Source organism: Triticum aestivum, chromosome 6B (assembly GCF_018294505.1).
Source record: "Triticum aestivum cultivar Chinese Spring chromosome 6B, IWGSC CS RefSeq v2.1, whole genome shotgun sequence".
In the NCBI taxonomy this organism is placed as follows: domain Eukaryota; kingdom Viridiplantae; phylum Streptophyta; class Magnoliopsida; order Poales; family Poaceae; genus Triticum; species Triticum aestivum.
The window spans coordinates 367045404-367061414 of NC_057810.1; the positions used below are offsets into that span (position 1 = coordinate 367045404).

Sequence of the window (16011 nt, forward strand, 5' to 3'; positions counted from 1 at the left end):
CTTGGCCATCAGCTGAAAAAAAGCAAAAACAACTAAATAATTCAAAAATGAAAGGAGTTTCAATGGGGAACGACGGAGTTTCTGTATGGAGACAAGTATGGTTGCCATGTGCAGTCAACCATGGTTGCCAAGTTCTTTATGACTCGTTAGCCATGATGGAAGCGGTTAGGTGGTGTAAAAGAAGACACAACTAACCTCCAGTTTCCCATATTTTGTATCAGATACCCTGTTTGCAGCAAGTACAGCCTTGGCAGCATCATACGTCCATGCAGAGACAACAAACTTATGTGGAGGCGGCGGGCCTCCTATCTCAGTGAAGTCCACAGTGGACAAATCAAGACTATCGACGTACATGAGCTGGTTTGCACAATAAAGCGAGCAAAGTAAGTGGAATATGACAATGATCAAATGTTGTGCAGGAAAAAGAAAACATATAGAAATGACGGAAAAAAGAAAAGGAAAATGACCACGGTTTAAACGTCATTGGTAGTACAATGCCCCTTGAGTCACGAGTTTTTTAAAAAAGGAAAGAAAAAGATTTGCCATCTATATATGTTCTTAGTTTCCACCTATCTATGTTGTTAGTTGCCATCATGTTATGTTAGCAGTTGCCATGTTATTATATTGTTAGTTGCCACCAGTTCAACATGGTAGTTGCCATCCAGATTGTATAAAGAGAAATGAACATAGGAAGTGATCACTATGTGTATTATAGCTAGAAAAATGAAATTGTCTTGTATACACCAACTACAGTTGCCATGTATCAAACAAACTTCACTTTGACATGAAAAAGTCACAAACAAAAGATAACAAAGGGTTGCCATGCACGATCGACAATGATTGCCATAAAAAATCAGATAAAAGCTCTGTCAAGAACTATGGGTTGTTCAGATTATGACCAAACAGAGATACCAAAATGCAAAAACTGTTTGGTTGGCACTTATTAATAGCTGCAATGTTGATTTATGAAAGAATGAACCATGCTAAGAGCATTTGCATAAAGAGTGGGGAGATACCATTAGATGCAAGCGACATCCCTTTTGGTACATCTTAGTTAAGAATGCATCATGCAGGAAGTCGGCAATGAATTTACACCAATTCATATTTTTAACATCTTTCAGCTTCGCCTGCACGAACACAATTCGGGACAAAAAGATATTGCATCAGCATTCAATAAAAACATGAAAAACTGATTGTGACTAACTTCTGCATGACATCAAAAACAAAAGATTGTATGTAAAAGAATAGAGAGAGAGAGAGCATTCACTAGGATAGGGGCACTTGTTGCTTGGGAGAAGAGATGTGGTAGGCGCAAATACAGTCGAGATCAAGTACATGAGCAACTTCATCTTAAAAACCTCGCCATGGTTTGTCATCCCCTCCAACGAAGTTGCTAGTACAGTCGTATTAGGCATGGATGCCATTCCAGGAAACAAACGGGCGAACAAAGCTTCCTCAATCTTATTGTTCACCTCATAAGGGACTTTGATTTCTCCACGGGGGACACCCAAAGTGCAGAACACAGATTCCTCATTCAAAGACAATCTTCCACATCCCGGAATCATGAATTCCCTAGACGCAGGCTCACATATTTCATCGAGCCAATCGCATACAGGGTTTACTAGGTTCATGCACCGAACCTTCACCAGAGCCTGCATACCCATCTCACCGCCAGCTGCCTTCTGCTCATCAGTAAATCCCTCTGTCAGTATAGTCAGTCATTCTTGCAAAGCCCTATTGCGCTGACGCTTCTTCTTCTGCATAACACAAAAAGGATCATTTGTTGCCATGTTTCAATGTAGTAAAAATTAGTTCTGACAGAAGAATGAAAACTCAGTATCAATTAAAACATAGGGGGAGAGTGACCTCATCCCCACGATTCTGTGGCGGTGGCTCCATGAAGTCATCATCATCATATTGATGGTCACCACGAGCCATATCTACTACGGTAAGAGCAAAAACACATTAGTGTGAAATTAAAACACATCCGACAGATGCAGAAAGTGATACACGAAGTAACGAATCACTGGATATCATCAATAACAAAAATGAAAACTGCCATATTTACCCCAAAGTTTTAGCATGTGAAAGGATGTAATTACCATGTGTTGAACATGCACAAAAAGGCAAAAAAATAACCAATGGAAAAGCATGTGCAAAAACATGGCAACTGGATATGTGTTTGCTTCTTAAGAATGCAGTTGCCATGTTGGTAAAATAAACAATATGGCAACTAAGGCAGTACATTGGAGCACCCAACTACCATTGTCCAACAATCAGTGTGGCAACTAACACATTGACTTAATAAAAGCACAGGCCACATCTACTAGGTTCAAGTTGCCATGTTAACATAACAAAAAGATGTGGCAACTAAGGCACTGATTGATTGATTGATTGATTGATTGATTGATTCAGTTGTTCGGATATACACAACCAATACCGTCGGAATTAATGTCTTTGTTGGCTACCAACAGTATATGACAAGAGAAGACAAGAGATTCGATGAATACATACTCTGCTTTGAGAACTCTGAATATATACTTTGCTCAGTGCGGAGCCAGAAACTGAATATAGAGGGGGCCAAAACATGTTATATAATGTTAGAGGGTGCCAAATCTCCTAAACATAGCTAATTTTGTCTGACAAATAGAGGATTAGGAGTACAAATATGTGTATTTATGAGAGCATAGGGGAGGCCAAGGCCCCTACCAGCACCCCCTGCCTCCGCCACTAACTCTGATTTGCTCTGTTCTGAATATATATAGAGTGAAGAGTGTGGATGAGAAAATCATGAATAGCAGAGTGTGCCAGTCCACAACATGTAATGTGGCAACTCACACATTGGCCTGGTGAAAAAAAATGAGTTGCCATGTACTGCAGTCAAATATATTGTGCTATCACAAAACAGTATGGCAACGAAGTGAGTACATGGTACATACAAAACTGCCATTACTCTACATATGACATGGCAACTGTCATAGTTGATTTACAGAATTAGTTGCCACTTAGAAGGATAGTTGATTCAGAAACACAACTATCACTCCTTGAGTTTGGATCTCATAAACTGCCATTATCCTACACAGGACATGGCAACCTGACATAGTTGATTCAGAAAAATAGTTGCCATCAATGAGGATAGTTGTGGATAAAAACAAGTGTGTTGAAATTGCCATGACTGCCATGATCCTACACATTGAATGCACCTAACTAGATCTAGGGTTCATGCACAACTATCATACCCCTCAATTCAACAGCAACATCGCCCTAAAACAGTGAAGATCGTAGCCTTCAAGACAAATCACAACTAACAATTAGAAACGGAATCGCTCACGCATGTAATTGCAGGAATCTAATTGCCAACCGGGCGAGCCTCATCGGCTTGACTACCACCGCGACGGCGACGGGGCTGCGCAATGCCGCCCTAAAATAGCACACGTGCGACTCCCCCGCCGACGGGGATGCCGGAGCAGCCGCGAATCCACCTAAATCTCGGGAGGGCTCGAGAGAAATGAGACCAGGGAGGAAAGGGGACAGTACAGAAGCTTCGACAGCCTTACCTTCTCACTGCGGCTGCTCCGGCGACGACGCTCCGGTCCGGCGAACACCAGCAACAGCCGCGAATGCCGTCGACTCTTCCGCCGCCGCCGCCTCCTCCTCTCGTCTTCTCCTTCAATCGAGCGAAACTGCCTGTGGAAGGTTGGTTGGGGAGAAATGAATGTGATGGAGAAACCGCAGAAGCACTGAGGGAGAAATGGCCAATCGAGGGAGACGGCGACAGAAGCCGCGCGCCACGCGTGACGGCAGTTCCACCGCACGCCCCGACTCGCAACGGGTGACGGCCGAGGGAGAAACGGTGTGCGGGCGAACTGACGAAGACACCGCACAACGCCCTTGTCCTACGTGGCAACCAAAAACTGCCTCATCACGCCAAGATTCATCCAGTTTGAATCGACGGCGATCCAGGCGTGTGGGGGGGGTTGGAGAAGTGCCACACATGTGGGCGTTAGTCTTTCCGATTCAAAAATAATCACCTGCTTATAAGCCAATAATTTCAATTCAACATCTACTAAATAACAGTTCCAAATACATTACCTAATTTGTAGATTCTTCTAAAATAACAACTGGCTGAGGTATATGTTAAGTCACTCTTTGTTGCATGCTAAACTACGATCTAGATTTCTTGATCGCTCTGCTGCTGCTGCTGCTTCTGCTTGCCACCAGATGTAGTTTCTCGTCCCTTGAAGAATCTATTGCATCACTTATTGAAGCATATCTCTTAACCATCATTGCACTGAACCCATCCGGCCTTTCAGGTTTATGCATTGCAAAATTCTTACCACTTCAGCTCTGACAACAAAATGAGCTGCAAAACAAGATTAATTTGTCAAACACTTGGTTACGTATAATGCAAAATTGTAAGTGGACGTGCAGCACACGGAAATTAAAATAACAGACCTGTTGGGCAACATGGGCTAGTTGGTTGTCGCCTTTAGGTGATTCAACCAAGTGATTTTGTGTCTCAGGCTTTGCCTGAGACTCTTGTTTGTCAGCTAGACTAACCAGACTGCTGCTGTTCAAAGACACATTCTTCCGTTTCCTGCGATTGAATGTGTATTTGATACATCTCACGCCTTCAGGTTGCACGGAAACACCGGATGCTGCTTTCGTGCTTTGTTCTTTATCCAAGGAGCTGATGATTAAATGATCAGCTCTGTCTGAAGTTAAATTGCAACTTTCATCCACTTTAACTTCTTTCTTTTTTGCTGAATTATTCTCCGGTGTTCTGCAGTCAGGGTGCTTTGCTCGTAATTCACCTGCATAATTTTAGGCTAGTTAGAGTTCAATGTACATAAAAAAGGTATTTCATGTAAACACACAAGGTTTCTAATAGGTACCTTCACCATCAACTTGACTTTTGGTTGACTGAAATACTAGTGGGGAGCTGTCCCCAGACTGAAATTGATCATTATTGGCACCAATAGAATGAATCAGATTTTTAGTCATATCACTTAAAACGGAAGCATTATTTATGGCAGATGTATCAGAGTGATCATCTATCCTTTCAGAGCTCTGCCCATTCTCAAAAATGGTATCCTCATCGGTTGATCTTAGCAGATTGTTACCTGGAACACTTTTGGACTCAGAACAAACAGCTTCAAAAACCCTAACCATCTTAGATCTTTTTCTCCTTGTCGCTCGCATGTTGCTGATTGCATATGCATCTATTGGGCCAGGGGAGGCCATGCAAGAATTGAAGTCAGCAACCTTCCCACCAATCAACAAATCGTCCTTCAAATCAGTTAACCCCTCACCACTATGTCTGGAAAACAAATTTGGAGGTGAAAGATCATGTTCGAGTGCCTGAAGAAGCAGCAAACACCCGTTTTCATCAGAGGTGCCAGATGATTTATCTTCTGTTTTAACATGCACATCAGAACTATCATGCTTATAACCAGGCCTGCTCCGTTGACCTCTCTTGCGCTTGCAGTTCGCCACAAACTTTGTTTGAAGTATCTGTTCGATGGTGGATCTCGTCTGTCTAGTGCTCCTAACACTATCGCTCTTTCCAGTCTTTGAATGGTTATTCGACGCACTAGCCTCCTTGCTGCTTTGTTTAGAGGAGTCTGCAGCAGGACCCCGCTGTTTAAGAGCGCGAATGCGCTGTGTACACCCATTACGATACAACTCACATTTCTTATTTCTTGCTATAAATGATGGCATACCAGAACCACGATGATACAGGTTTTCCATGTTTACAACAGCTCCATTTTCCTTGGCGTCACTGGAAACGTGGCAAACGGAATTTTTGTCCTTTGATGACAAACTTCTATTTTGGAGATGCACCTTAGAACGAGAGATCTTGCTTTTATTTGAACCAATCTTATCACAGGTTGGAAGGATATTCATTCTTTCCTCTGCTAAAGTTTTCCGTGTCTCCTCCAATTCGGTATTTGCTCTCTGCAGCTCAACTTGAAGGGATGCCACAGTATTTCGAGCGTCATGTAATTGCTCCTGAAGTTCACTGATCTTTCTAACATGTATCAAAGATTGCAATTCCACCTGCTTCATCTGTGAACATGTAAAAAAGTTTCAAACATGCATAACTTAAAACTGAGACAATTAGAAAGGCTACAGCTAGTTAAAAATGTAATCATATTCGAGCAAATGAAAGCTAAATTAACTGGACAAGTACTGGTGCAGTTGCAAACATTCTTTAAACAAAAACCAGCATCAACAGCTCATGGCGTATCAATCCAATTGACTGGTGCAAATCATTCTATTCAACTTGTCAGTATCATTAAGACTTGATTCTATAAAATGTGGCATGCATGCAGCCCTTGTCTGGTCGGATCAACCGTGGATGTTGGGGAGCTGGCTCACCTTCCTTGTGTTATTTTTATAGGGAACACTAGAAAATATAGGAGATTCGTTCGATGAGCTGAAGCTAGGCAGTGCAACACATGTAAGATAGTATTCTCCATCTGTCTGAGCGATTTACTCACTATGCTGATGGAAGAGTAAGTATTGACATACAATATGAATGGAATATAACTACAACATAACTCGAATAACTTAATGTTATTATTTATAGAACCCCATCAATGATTGGAGAAGATCAGTGGAGGAATTCAGGATATCATCCTGGCAATAGATAGTAGAACAAGCACGATGGCCTTAACATGTGAATATAACATCCTCCCACGTGATTGGCATTGCCACATAGTGATTCGACAGAAATACCGCACAGGCATACATCAATGGATACTGCAACCATCAGCAAGCCCATGCAACTGTCAATAAGGATTCATAGGTGAAGATCACAATCAGTCATCAACCCTAGACACTTGTAAATTGTAACTCTGGCAGGGTTGGTTTGGCCAATCGACATGTGTTATATATGTACCCTAGGCAAGAGGTTTGGGTTTCTATGAAATGAAAATTTATTAAAGAGGGAAAGCATTCATTTTTGTTTACGAGTACTAGCTGAATGTCCATATATTCCTCCCGGAGTAATGAAAAAGTGCAAGCATGTGGCATCTCAATCTTCATTCAACTACAATAGTCAAAACAATTAAATAGAACTTGAGAAGAAATAAGAAAAAGTAACAAACAAATAGCATAATAAAATACAAAAATTATACACATTACAAAAAACAAGACCGCGGAGATGGTAGACAGACTAAAATCACCAACTAGTACTAGGAAAATAAGAGTAGGGAGACATAAGCTAGGTTGATTTGTAAAAGGGGGATTGCAGAAATAGTATGTGTTAAACATACATGGCGCATTGCACCTACACGTGCACGTGACAGAGGAGGATCTTCAGGTTGTTCAGGAGGTAGTTTGGCTAGGATACGTATCTATGTTCGGTTGTAACTTAGTCTATCTCTTGCCTTTCTTTCTTCCCAAGTTGTATCCCGATTCTCTTATCTTCTCAACCAACTTGTATGCGCCTCAGGGTTATTGCGCCCCTGCTATATAACACGCAGCACGTCGCCCAGGATAGGGCAAGACGTTTCCGCCATCGCACATGGTAATCAGAGCCCTTCCTCTTCCAATCTAGCCTCCCGACTACATCCAGTGCATAGACATGTCTTCATCCTCCGGCGCTGCTCCACCTAGCCTCAATGGCCAGGTCACCGAGAAGCTCAACCGCACGAACTACGTGCTATGGCGCACGCAGGTCACACCCCACCTGCGGGGCGCCGGTGTCTTCGGCTACGTCGACGGCACCGCGCCGGAACCGGCCAGACTCCATGTCACCAAGGACAAGGACGGCAAGGAGTCTTCTGCACCCAACCCTCTCCACCCTCTATGGGTCCGGGAGGACCAACAGGTACTCGGCTATCTGCTGAGTACCCTCTCCAAGGAGGTGCTGGTCGCGGTCACCGCGATCACCACGGCGCGCGAACTCTGGGTGGCCTTGGCGGGCATGTACTCGTCCCAGTCCCTCAGCCGCGTCAACAACATCAGGACTGCGCCCATCAACGCGCATAAAGGCAATCAATCAGTTGCCTCCTACTTCGCCTCCCTACGCGGCCTCGCGGATGAACTCGCCGCCGCCGAAAAACCCATCCAGGACGACGAGTTAATCTCGTATATCCTCCACGGCCTCGACGTCGACTACCAGCCGCTCGTCTCCGCCCTCGACGCCCGCGTCACGCCCGTCACCCTCGACAAGCTCTACGCCATGCTGAGCAATTTTGACCAGCGCATGGCCCAGTTCCACGGCTCCTCTGGTGGCTTCAAGTCTTCGGCCAACGCCGCATCGCGTGGTCGTGGTGGCGGCCCTCGCTCGCGTGGATCTCCCCGCAACAAGGGGCGGTCAGGAGGAAACAGCAACGCCAGCGGCTCCTCCAACCCTCGCAACACCCGCTCCAACTCCAAGCCTCGCCGCGGCGACGGCTCCAGCCGGTCCCGTCCTGATGCGCCCCGCTGTCAGATTTGTGGCAAAGTTGGGCACACAGCCAAGGACTGCTGGTACCGCTACGATGACGATGACGACTCCTCCCAAGACGAGGACAAGGTTGCTGCGGCTGCGGACGGTTCCTACGGCATTGGCACGAATTGGTACGTTGATAGTGGGGCCACAAACCACATCACCAACGAACTCGAGAAGGTCACCATGAAAGAAAAATACCGGGGCAAGGATCAAATCTACACTGCCAACGGCGAAGGTATGAGGATTAGTCATGTTGGCATTCACTTTTTAGTACCCCTCGCCGCAAAATTCATCTAAAGAAAATTTTGCTAGTTCCTAGTGCTGACAAGAATCTTCTCTCTGTTCATCGCATTGCCATTGACAACCATGTCTTTCTTGAGTTTCATCCTTATTTTTTCTTGATCAAGGATCAGGCAACGAAGAAAGTGCTCTATCGAGGTAGATGCGTTCGAGGGCTCTACCCGTTGATTCCGGAGCATAGAAGATTCAATAAACAAGCCTATGGTGCTGCCAAACTCTCGTCAACACGGTGGCACGATAGATTAGGACATGCTGCTTTCTCTTTAGTTGAAAAACTGCTTAGGAAAAATAAACTCCCATTTGTTGGTGAGCGTAATCTTGAAACTATTTGTGATTCTTGTCAACGTGCAAAAAGTCATCAATTGCCGTATCCCATAACCAAACCCTTGCAATTAATCTTCTCTGATGTTTAGGGCCCTGCTCCTAGCTCTGTTGGTAGACACACTTATTATGTGAGCTTCATAGATGACTACAGTAAATTTTCTTGGATTTATCTTCTCAAGAAAAGATCCGACGTTTTTCAAGTTTTTCAAAACTTTCAAGCTCTTGTTGAACGAAAATTCGACAGTAAGATCATTGCTGTCCAGTCGGACTGGGGAGGGGAATATGAAAAATTAAATTCCTTCTTCCAAAACCTTGGCATCTCACATCATGTGTCATGTCCTCACGCTCACCAAGAGAACGGCTCTGCTGAACGCAAGCATAGACACATAGTCGAGGTTGGTTTAGCTAGCTCTCCTAGCTGGCGCATCTATGCCCCTCAAGTTCTGGGATGAGGCTTTCCTCACAGCAGTTCATATCATAAATATGCTTCCTAGTCGTGTCATTAACAATGAAACACCACTAGAACGACTTCTACATGTCAAACCTGACTACAAATCTCTTCGTGTGTTTGGGTGTGCCTGTTGGCCCAATCTTCGCCCATACAACAATCGCAAACTCATGTTTCGCTCCAAACAGTGTGTTTTCCTAGGCTATAGCACCCTACATAAAGGTGTCAAGTGCCTTGATGTTGTTCTTCTTTTGCCTCCTCATCTCTCCGGTGTTGATCAAGGGGGAAACAATAGTGATGATCAACTACTGACTAACTCTCTTACTGATGATATGCGTGAGCCTTGTGGTGTTACAGGTGAAAACAGCAAGGAAAATGACGAAATCAGTGAAGAAAATGGTGAAGAAAATCCTGCACCAGCACCATATTTCATGTGTCCAGAATCTGGGGACAAATCCCCCTCGGGATCCGTTCACCTGCAGCGTATCAGATCTGCCTCGGGATCGGGGACGGCAGACGCGCCAGGGGCGCCAGCAGCGCGCACGCCCGCCTCGAGCCAGGCGCATCCCACGCGGCCACTTCCCACGGGCTGCGGTGCGTCCTCACCTCCGCACCAATCGCCATCCGCCACCTGTCAGCCTGGGGTTGGCGCGGGCGGTGCACGCTTCACCAGCCAGCCGGCGTACTACAAGCGGCGCCACCCAGTCCGCCCGACAAGTGTGGAGCCCGAAGCTGGCGCGGGATCCAGCGCTGACCCGCGCGTGCGCCCGACCGGCGGCAGACCCGAGGCTGATTCGCCATCATGTGGCAATAATGAGCCTGCTGCTGCGGCGGGATCTTCTGCGGATTCTGCCCGCGAGCAGCCGCTACACATTGCCACAGAAAATCCGTGCGGGACAGAATCTGCTGCTGCTGCGCGCGGATCGTCCTCGGGATTGACTCCTGCAGAAGCTCCTGTTCAGCCTGCGGGATCGTCTGTGGCAGAAAATCTGGGCACTTCTCCTCGGCGTACACGGTTACAAAAGGGAGTAATACAACCTATTAATTACAAACATGTAACAAAGTATGGCATGGTTTGTTCCACAGGTGAACCAGGTGAACCTCATACTCTAGAAGAAGCACTTGGTGATGACAAGTGGAAGAAAGCAATGAATGAAGAGTACATTGCTCTAAAGAAAAACAAGACGTGGCATCTAGTTCCTCCACAGCAAGGTAAAAATTTAATTGATTGCAAGTGGGTATTCAGGATCAAGAGAAAATCTGATGGAACAATTGACCGTTACAAGGCTAGGCTCATTGTAAAAGGTTTTAAACAACGGTATGGTATTGACTATGAGGATACTTTTAGTCCAGTTGTTAAAGCTGCAACCATCCGTCTTGTTTTGTCTATTGCTGTTTCTAGGGGCTGGAGTCTCAGACAGTTAGACGTACAGAACGGGTTTCTTCACGGTGTTCTAGAAGAGGAAGTGTACATGAAGCAACCTCCTGGGTTTGAAAGCAAAAATTCTCCCTCTTATGTGTGTAAACTTGACAAGGCACTTTATGGGTTGAAGCAAGCACCGAGAGCATGGTACTCTCGTCTCTGTCATAAAATGCAAGCACTTGGCTTTATTCCATCAAAATCTGACACTTCTTTGTTCATCTACAACAAGTCCAACACATGCATATTTGTTTTGATATATGTTGATGATATCATTGTGACAAGCTCATCAAATGAAGCAATCACAGGACTGTTGAAAGATCTAAGTGCAGATTTTGCTCTAAAGGATCTTGGTGATTTGCACTATTATCTTGGAATTGAGGTGAAGAAACATGCAAGTGGGTTTCATCTAAAATATGCAGCTGATTTGGTAAAAAAGGCTGGTCTGCAAGGTTGTAAGCCAACACCTACTCCATTATCTAGCTCGGAAAAGTTGTCTCTCACAGAAGGTAATCCCTTGAGTTCAGAAGATAGCACAAAGTACAGGAGCTTGGTAGGAGCACTTCAGTATCTCACTTTGACTAGACCTGATATATCTTTTGCTGTCAACAAAGTGTGTCAGTTTCTTCATGCACCTACTAATGTTCATTTTACTGCTGCAAAACGCATAGTGAGATATGTCAAAGGAACTATGAACATTGGTCTAGATTTCAGCAAGTCATCTTCAAATCTTGTTAGTGCCTTTTCTGACTCAGATTGGGCAGGATGCCTGGATGACAGACGATCCACTGGTGGTTTTGCAATCTTTTTTGGACCAAATCTAATCTCATGGTGTGCTCGAAAACAGGCCACTGTTTCTAGATCCAGCACAGAGGCAGAGTATAAAGCACTGGCAAATGCTACAAATGCTACAACTGAAATTATTTGGGTTCAGTCCATGCTAAAGGAACTGGGCATAAAGAACACACCAGCTCCATGTCTGTGGTGTGATAATCTTGGTGCAACTTATCTGTCTGCCAATCCAGTTTTTCATGCAAGGACAAAACACATTGAAATAGATTTTCATTTTGTTCGTGAGAGAGTTGCTCAAAAGCAACTTGATATTCGCTTTATTCACTCCAAAGATCAGCTTGCAGATGGATTTACAAAGGCTTTGCCAGTGAGAAGCTTTGAAAATTTTAAGCATAATCTCAACTTGATGAAGTTGTGATTAAGGGGGGGTGTTAAACATACATGGCGCATTGCACCTACACATGCACGTGACAGAGGAGGATCTTCAGGTTGTTCAGGAGGTAGTTTGGCTAGGATACGTATCTATGTTCGGTTGTAACTTAGTCTATCTCTTGCCTTTCTTTCTTCCCAAGTTGTATCCCGATTCTCTTATCTTCTCAACCAACTTGTATGCGCCTCAGGGTTATTGCGCCCCTGCTATATAACACGCAGCACGTCGCCCAGGATAGGGCAAGACGTTTCCGCCATCGCATAGTATGAACCACGTTTGTCTTCTATTCTTAAACGTGACAATGAATAGATACTTGTGCGCTCATTGCTTCTTAGCAGTGACTCAGAGTTATCAATGGTTTGGGTAGAAGATCAGGATTAGTTGTCGTGGCCTTCAAGTTGCAAGCCTAAATTCAAGAATGCCTTTTACAACCATGGTTGCATTTGCCTAGAACAAGATGGCACCTTTCCAAAGGTTCTACGCTACCAGGCAATGATCATAAAAAATGAAATTCAATCTACAAGATCACTTGAAAAAAAATGGGACGGGATTTAGGGAACTATATTCACCAACATTGAAGTGCCACCGCATGTAAAATACTTCAGCTTTTCAAACAGTTAAAGTAAATTGCTATAAGAAACTAACTTCTTCATCCCTTTCATGGTTTCAGCACAACAATCTGAACAGATCACAAAATTACTACGTGAACAAGTACAAGGACTGGTAAAGCAGATCGGTAATATTGTAGTCTATACGGCATATCATCAATATGCCATCCGATTTATGAGTTTACAAATTGCCAAATTTGCCTCATATCACAAAAGAATTGCAACAGTAAAGTATGAATTTTTTTGGATTTCCAAAACCATCGTAACAAAAATATGTCACAACAGGATAATTAGCTTATCACATCGAACTTTAGTGAGTGGAGAATTTTCCAATTGTTATCTGAATTATAACAATCAAAATTCATTTGGGTTTTACATAGCATGATAGTAATATTACTGTTACTATGAACTTTCACAATCAGAAGGTCAGAATGGCACCAATGAACTGAAGGTGGCATAAGCAGCTGAGACGCATTGCTAGTGTGATGCACTGTTACCGGTGTAGACCCAGTGCCAGGAGAAACTTGGCAAAGGAAGGGCCATCCCAAGGCGGATGTACCAAAGGGAGCAGTTGAGCAGCAATCTTTTCATTATGTATGAAACATTGGTTGCGCACAAAATCGCCATTGCAGGCTAGATGCTACATTATGAATAAATTATACAACAACTAAAATAATACAACGATGGAAAGTGTATGCTCAAGACAAAATACAGTTCACCAGTCAAGACACAGAATAGTGGTACAATATGAACGAACCTACTCCCTCCGTTCCTAAATATCTGCCTTTTTAGATATTTCAAATGGACTACCATATACAGATGTATATAGACATATTTTAGAGTGTAGATTCACTCATTTTGCTCCATATGTAGTCACTTGTTGAAATCTCTAGAAAGACAAATATTTAGGAACCGAGGGAGTACTTCGTAATTTCATTATAAAGGTTCTTCTGACAGTAGTAGACCTCCATCAGAAAGCAGGAATGTCTAATAATTATATAAGCACATCACTGGACCTCCAGCAACATCAACAGTATGAGATGTATGCCCCTGAGACTTGGGCGTTGTGTACATGCTAATCAGTTAAACCAACACCTTGACTGCTACCCAGCGACCATATTCAGTAAGAGCAAAAAATTCTAAAGCTAACTGCAGAAGGACTGAAGGATGAGCGAGCAATGACAGAACACACTGCATATTTTTCAAACTGATTTGGAGAAACTAAATCACAAGGTTTCTTAATGCCCATGTCCTACTCGAGCAACCTGCCGATTGTCTGAAGAGCAAGAGAACCTTCCCATGTCTGGAAGCCCGCGGCAATCCAATCAGATAGAGAAAATCCCCTTTCAAATGTCTAAATTCCATCAAGAGTGGATGAAGTATAAGCACGAAATCGCGCCAGGCTCCAGCTTTCCTAATCTCTTAACAAGGCGAGAACATACCCTCTCAAACAAGCTCCAAACGGCAGGCACATCGGAGAAACTTGGTTTGGGATTTGCGCCGTCAACATCTCGCGAACAGAAACCAGAAGAATTTCGAAGGACAACCTAAGCAAACGGTTCCCAAAACCTGCCCTAAAAGGCGCATACTCTCAAACACCAGAACTCCAAACTTCCCGTACGCTCACACATCGGCAAAAACAACTCAACTCGAACGCAACCACCGACCCAATCATCCATCCAACCAAAGTAAATCAAAGCAAGCGATTCAAACGGGGGGACAATCGTACCCTGTCCTTCATGATGTTCTTCAGCCGGACGAGAGCCGCGACGCCATCCTCCTTGGCCGCCGCAATCCCCCCGGTCAGCAACGCCACGCTCCGCTCCGCCGCCAGCACCCGCGCCGCCGACTCCTTGGCCATGTTCAGCATGATTGCCGCGTACGCCTTCCGCAGCTCCTCCACCTGCGCACACAAAGACCACCCCGTCAGCGCGAAGCAGACTGCGATGGCGCCGGCGGCGGGAGGTTTCGGTTTTGGAAGTGGAAATTCACCTGCGAGTCCGCCATTTTTTTGAGCCGAAGGAAAGCTGAGGTGGAAGGAAGGCGGTTGGAATAGAGGAGGGGAAATGGGATGGGGTGGAGCGAAGGTGGGCGCGGCCGCGGCCGCTCTACTGGTTTTCGCTACTGGCTGCTGCCGTCCGTTGGGGGGCTCGGTTCCATTTTTTGCGCCCCTTGAGTTTTGGGGGCGGAGGCGGAGGCTCAACTTCCCTAATGTTCTAGGCTGGCGGAGAGGTCCCTCAGCTTTGGCTATATTGCATTCTATAGTGATGTAAAACGTCTTATATTACTTTACAAAGGGAGAACGGAGGAAAAAGATCTTGATCAGCCGACCAGCTTGGCGCTCACGCCGATTGCACGCGCGCTGTCTGATCTAGGCAAGATCCCACACCCATGCGTCTTTTGTGCCACGCGTTTTTCCGGCACACACCAATCTCTTCCTAGCCTTACCCTCTCGATTTTTCTCCTCAAAAACGTTTTCTGCATGCCCGACTTCACCTTCTCTCCCTCACCAACGCTCGTAGCAAGTGGGTACCGATTTGCAGCGGTTCTGCTGGACACCCTGACCATCATTGCATGTTGCCACAAGCCAGGACCGCCATGACGAGGCGCTCCTGCTTTTTTCCTCCTCGAGCTCTGCTTTTTCTCCAAGGCAACAAGGGCGAGAGCACGTGACCCCCAGGCGGATCAATGCTGCCAGGGGTGGACGGAGCCCACTTTAAATGGTGCGACGAGCGATGTGGGGACGACCACCGTCGATGATGGAATTGGTCAGTTAGGATGTTGCGACCCTGAGTGGCGACGCTTTGAGCGGCCCGCGTCGATACTGGAACCCCAAGCGGGGATGCTGGGAGCTGCCGACAACGATGCTAGGGAGTGGATAGCTATGATGTTGTCGTGGTGTGGTTTGGAACCAGTGAGACGAGGTGTTGCGATAGCGACATGGTTACTAGGACCGACAAAGTGTGGTGCTAGAAACATTAGTGAGGCGAGGTGTTGCGATGGCAACATGGCAAGGCTACCACTGCTAGGAGCGGCCAAGTGGGGTCTGTAGTGACAAGATTAGTGGGTGTGTTACGTACGTGGGGGTAGCCAGTGACGACGAGCTTTCGCGGGCACGGGGGCAATTTTTTCACTGGCCTTTTTGATTGAATCTGAGGGGACAGAAGGAAGAAATTTATGTAGGATCCAACGGTTGATGCCCAGGTGATCAGACGGTATGCAGGGTGACCAATCTAATGCCTGCGT

The 16011-nt window shown here is 45.3% G+C and overlaps 1 protein-coding gene and 1 long non-coding RNA gene across 2 annotated transcripts; both read right to left on the minus strand.

Moving 5' to 3' along the window:
* Window positions 1-220: 220 nt before the first annotated feature.
* On the minus strand, window positions 221-1945 carry LOC123134143 (uncharacterized). The gene is made up of 4 exons (XR_006465528.1): window positions 1867-1945; window positions 1268-1757; window positions 1017-1127; window positions 221-357 (listed from the first exon to the last, which is right to left on the minus strand). It is a non-coding gene; the product is annotated as an uncharacterized lncRNA (long non-coding RNA).
* Window positions 1946-4016: 2071 nt separating this feature from the next.
* On the minus strand, window positions 4017-14969 carry LOC123137175 (uncharacterized). Its single transcript, XM_044556786.1, has 5 exons — window positions 14758-14969; window positions 14495-14668; window positions 4896-6069; window positions 4456-4814; window positions 4017-4363 (listed from the first exon to the last, which is right to left on the minus strand). The coding sequence occupies exons 1-5, from the start codon at window positions 14770-14772 to the stop codon at window positions 4334-4336; spliced, it is 1752 nt and encodes a 583-aa protein (XP_044412721.1). The 5' UTR covers window positions 14773-14969; the 3' UTR covers window positions 4017-4333.
* Between the last annotated feature and the right edge of the window lie 1042 nt (window positions 14970-16011).